The following is a 5,375-nucleotide window of genomic DNA, read 5'->3' on the forward strand; positions in this document are numbered from 1 at the left end:
TCTCTTATATTGTCTGCAACCCATTGCTGTATTGCTGTTGGAACGACCCATACTGTGTCTGTAAATGGATGAACATACGGCAATGGTGGATTAAATGAAATCCGGTCATAATTTGATGACAACTTGTCATAATTTAACCAGAAACATTTTGGGTCGCCATTTCGTACCAGTGCTAGTGCTTCGTCCTTGGTGCCGGCTGCAAGTGCATCCCGATATATATTGTCTTTGTTATTCTGGTTAGCGCAGCGGCTTCTCTCACTCTCTGAAAAACTTTACTGGTGGAAGAGAGTTTGAGAGTGAGTTATATTGATGCCAAAGGCTCTAACCACTCTGCCAAGTATGACCCTTGTGATGTAATTTCCACAAACAAATATTTAAAGTGTTTGGATTGGCTATAGAATGGTCATCTTCAACCTCTAGCTGCGCGTGAGATTCTGGTTCGAAGTTCTGTTTTGTCTGTTCTTTGCTGTTCTGAACTCCTCTCCTCAAGGGCTTCCTCCTGGTATGCTCAAGAGTGGATTTCGAGTACTTCGAAATCTGGGCACTTTCGAAAAAAATTCGATTTTTCACCACCCGAGCTCTGATACCAATTGTTGTGGATCGGGGGCACACCAAGAAACACATACAAGCAATAACACAAGAGATTTAACGTGGTTCGGCAAGTCACCTACGTCTACGGGCAGCGGGTTTCACTATATGGAGAAATGGAAGAATTATAATTCACTCTCTCTCTGTATTCACTCTTAAACTCACCACACTTCCCTCTGCTCTCTCTACCTCTATTTATACACACCAAAGGGAGAGAGCTGGCTGGCCTTGCACATGGCCAGCTAGTCAGTCAAAGGTGGATCGTCTTCCTTTGCGGCTTGTCGGTTGGTAGCCGCAATCAAGGACATTGTGTGATGCTTTCACAATGAAGAGAATCACCCCTTTCACATGGGGTGATATCAACACTTTGTGCAGAGCTGTCGTGATGGGAGTTGGATTAGGACTGCAAATCATCTTTCACAAATACCCCTTCTATTAGAGTCAGAGGATGTAAAAGATGTTAATCAAATTCTATCCGTTCTATTTATGTCAGTCTCTACCAATTTCAGTGTGTTTATTAAGCAAGTTGTTCAAGCCCAAGGGAAGGATGGGCATGTTCCTTCAAGCGAAAGGAAGAGGAAAAGGCTTACTACCCAGGTGTCATTTATCCTCTGCTACATATGCTTCCTGCTACTCACATGTTGAAATTGAAACCTCTTTCCCTTCTCCCTTGTTCTTTCTAACTTCTCCCATTTTATCTGAAGATTATCTTATAATTTAGCTTCTTGTTTTTGGGTTTCAGGACCAGTTATTAATGCAATTACGGGAGACAGAATTGCATAAGTGAGTCAGCCAATGGATGGATTCTATGAATTCTGACAACGGATTTGTGACAAGTTTTGGCAATCAGCATGCTTTGCTTGAGATTGCAGCAAATGTGGCTTCGGGTGGGGTCAAGCATTCAACATTGAACCCTGGTTCTTTTGGTCGATTACACTCTACAGATTCAGCGGGTTTTGCAAAAGGCAATTATGATGGTGTCTTTGTTGAAATGAGTGAGCCAGTTACCTGCAACCAGGAGCAAGGGCCTGGTAAAATGATCCAAACTATTAATCCAAGTCCAAGTGGCTGCAGTGTAAACAATGGCCATTTAATTGGCAATGATGCTCTAACGATGTTGTTGTTGGCCCTACCCTCTCATATGTGGTCTGGAATTAAGGAACCAAACCTATCTGCAGAGTTTAACAGCCTTGTATCAATTGGGAGTGTTCCTCACATACTCAAGAAAGAGGTAACAATTCTTCCTTTTCTTGTTTCTTACTTTCTTTGATATTATATCTCACTTGCATTAATTGGTTCCTTACTGTGTTCTATTATGTCTATGTTGGAATAACAAAGAATCTCCAACATTGTAGGGTTGCTTGAATCTTCAAATATTTACAAATGATGTCCAGTATTTCCAACATACATCCTCGATCTGATCCTTTAACTAGGAAGAATGGATACGGATACGATATGAATGCGATGATACGACAAAATTTTAGAAAATAGGATTTGGATACGGTTAGGATATGTTTATAAAAAAAATATTTTAAAAAAATTATTAGTAGTCAGTTATGCATGAGCTCAAGAATGTTGAGAAATCATACTGTAATTAAATAATACAAAATACTAATCTTTAATAATTAGATATTAATTTAAGTTGGTAGCTAGTTTACTTCTTTTAACTTTTAATTGGTCTTACAAATATTTCATTTCAATATCAAGTCTAGTATGTTTTGATTACAATAATAGAATAACGATATTTAATTTTTATTTAATTTTCTAATTGACATGCATGGCACAATAAGAATAAGTCAATTTGACAAATTAAATTACTTTACTTCACTATGTTCTTCTTATCAAAGAACTAAGCAAAGTATTAATTTATTTTATTTTATTTTTTTTGTATTTATCCTCACACTTATATTATATTATAATGCTATGCAATAAATACTACAATTCTAATTTTGTGAAAGTAATACGGGACTTGGAGTATCCGATTCTTCAAAATTAATTAAGAAGTGTCCGATACTTTTAGTAAGTATCCAATACATATCTGTGAATATCTAAGGAGTATCGGTATTTGATACGGATACAATACGGATACGTTGCCTTTTTAGAAGTATCTGTGCTTCATAGTCCTTTAACCTTGTTGATTCTTGTGTTCCTTAGTCTCCTCTTATGCTATCATTCAATTGAAAATTGAAACCTGATTCAATGGTCTATTATTGTGTCTCTAGATCTTTTTAATTTTTTTTGATTTAATAAGTTCGTTGGCTTGAGAATGCATGGTTAATATTCTATGTGATCTTTGGTGTGGTGTTGTATTTGGTGGCCGAATTTGGTGCATTTTCAGCATGATGAAAGACTTCATTGAAAAAAGAGAAAAAACAAACAAACTAGCAAGGAAGAATAAGCCTGTCCTTTAGTAGTATATGCTTTTATAATTATAATATAATGTTATGTAAAAATGCATAGAAACATGTTGTAATAGATGATATAAGTTTCTTGTTTCGCTCAATGAATTGCTTCTCTTGAGACTTGAAGGTGAGTTTTGCTCTCTCAAATTCTTAAGAGGTAGAAATTAGTTGAGTTCCTTATTTTAGGACTGCTATAATTACTATGCCTTTACTTCTTGGACCTCGTATTGATATTGATTACTAACTGAAGCCTGCTCACATTTTGCACCTTAGCTGTGCTTGTGATTTTTATTTAGGTAAATTGCATAAACACTCCCTGAGGTTTCTAACAAATACCGGGACACCCTACAGTTTTCTGAAATTACTAGAAAATCCCTGTCAAAAACTAAGGGTTGACAGATGTTACAACGTGCTTGATTTTACTTGCTTACCCTTGTACCAAAAATGATTATTTCAGTATTAATGTTAGCATTATGCCAAAATAAAGGGTTGTCTTGTGATCTGCTCTCCTCCAACTCTACCATGAATGGATACTTATGTCTGCAGAACAATTCAAGAGTATTATTAGCATTACACAATTTTTGCCGATGTCAGCATCTTTCCTAATGATTGAGCAACCAAGGGGTTGTTTTTGCATATTGTTAGTTGAAGTATTAGGTGTTTCTCAATTTTCAAAAAATTCAAGGGTGTCGATTTACTCAAGGTGGCAACCCTTTCCTAGCAATTCCAGGTTTTGGGACTAGGGGTGATCAAACAGAGATGATGTGCTTCTTTTTATTTATTTATTTTTTTAACAAAGGTGATGTGCTTCTTTGTACTTGATTTTCTACAATTTTCATTTGATGTACTTTTTCATACATGGAAATCCTTATATTATTGTTATCTAAGCAAATGTCATTCAAACGTATCATTAGTGGCAAATTTAATTGTGTTAGTGTTCTATATATTAAGTGATTTTTATGCAATTTGATAGTGGTGTACTTGGTTCAGTTTGTTCCAGTTCTGAGGTAAATTAAAAATAGAACCGATTTCAACAGTTTCAAAATTTTAGGGAACCAAACCAAATCATGTAAATTATGGAATGGAACCAAACCAACCAACCCTGTGGAAAGCGGTTTGGTTTTGATTGATAACGATGATTCCAATCCTAAGAGCGTTCCACAAATTATATGTTAAAAACTTGCCTTAATATTTTCTCTCAAATTTCTTTTGTTTTTTTTTTTTTTTTACCTCCTTTCGTTTATCTTTTTTTTATATTTATAATCTTTCTTTTTATGTTATGCTCTATTAATCATCTCTCACAGTTCTAAAAACATTCTTTATCTATGTAAACATATATTAATCTTTCTAATCTTTATCATTTGGAGATTGTTGTTAGTTGCTGTCTGATGATGTTAAATGATGCTGATTTAGAGTTCTAATTCCTGTTCATGGCAAACACAGGTGTTGAGATTGTGTCAACAGCTCGAGTTTCTTATGATGGATATTGGTTCAAATGTTGTGCATAAGGGGCTAACTACAGTATTAGACTAAAGTACACTGAAAGAGCCATGGTTCAAGAAGTTTACTATGTATGAATGATTTATACTTTAAATTTAAAATTAAGTTATTACTATTTTAGGTTGGAAATTGGTATAATGTTGTATGTATATATATATATATATATGCATTTTTATTTTATTTTTGGATGACATAAACATGGTATATATAATTTATCTAATATACTAGGTTTATCATAGTGGGATTTTGCTAGGGCTACATTATTTAATAGTATTTTTATAGAGGGTATTTTTGTCATTGCAATGGCAATATTAACACTATTGAATGCAATTTGGAGGCCCATGTAATTACAGAAATTACAGGAGAGGTTTGTGTAATTATCAAATACCTCAGAGAGGTCTATGTAATTAGCCCTATAAATAAATAAAATAGAATTTTATTTTTGTAATATGTTGATAAATAAATTTAAAATCCAAGTAACAGTTATTATTTTATATATTAATTTCCATGTTGATTATGGGATTATGGATGGAGTTTGAAGATGGGTTTGGCTTCTTTCATGTTGATCATAGGTTCTATTTCGATAATCCGAATCGTTCACTTTTTAGTACTCGTTGAGTAGAATATTAATATAAAAAATTAAGATGGATCCCTCAAATTCTTTCATGTTAAGATACCAACATGAGAGAAATCCAACTCTAAAACAAATATGATTCAAATATATAGCTAGTGATGTCCAATCATCTAGATTTTTTACATAAATATTCTACTCAATGAGTCCAAAAAAAGTAAACGATTCAAATTATCGGAATTGATTTCAAAATGGGCCTACTAAGTATAACTGTGGGAGAGTATTTTGTGAATGATAGCACGTGGCTAAGGTGA

General features: G+C 34.1%; 1 protein-coding gene across 1 annotated transcript; it reads left to right on the forward strand.

Annotated features, from left to right (window-relative positions):
* The first annotated feature begins 1,387 nt into the window (after positions 1 to 1,387).
* LOC114312933 (glutathione gamma-glutamylcysteinyltransferase 1-like) lies at positions 1,388 to 4,523 on the forward strand. Its single transcript, XM_082889217.1, has 2 exons — positions 1,388 to 1,819; positions 4,434 to 4,523. The coding sequence occupies exons 1-2, from the start codon at positions 1,388 to 1,390 to the stop codon at positions 4,521 to 4,523; spliced, it is 522 nt and encodes a 173-aa protein (XP_082745343.1).
* Positions 4,524 to 5,375: the final 852 nt, after the last annotated feature.

The sequence above is a fragment of the Camellia sinensis genome, chromosome 9, assembly GCF_055761805.1.
Source record: "Camellia sinensis isolate YWXY chromosome 9, ASM5576180v1, whole genome shotgun sequence".
Taxonomy (NCBI): domain Eukaryota; kingdom Viridiplantae; phylum Streptophyta; class Magnoliopsida; order Ericales; family Theaceae; genus Camellia; species Camellia sinensis.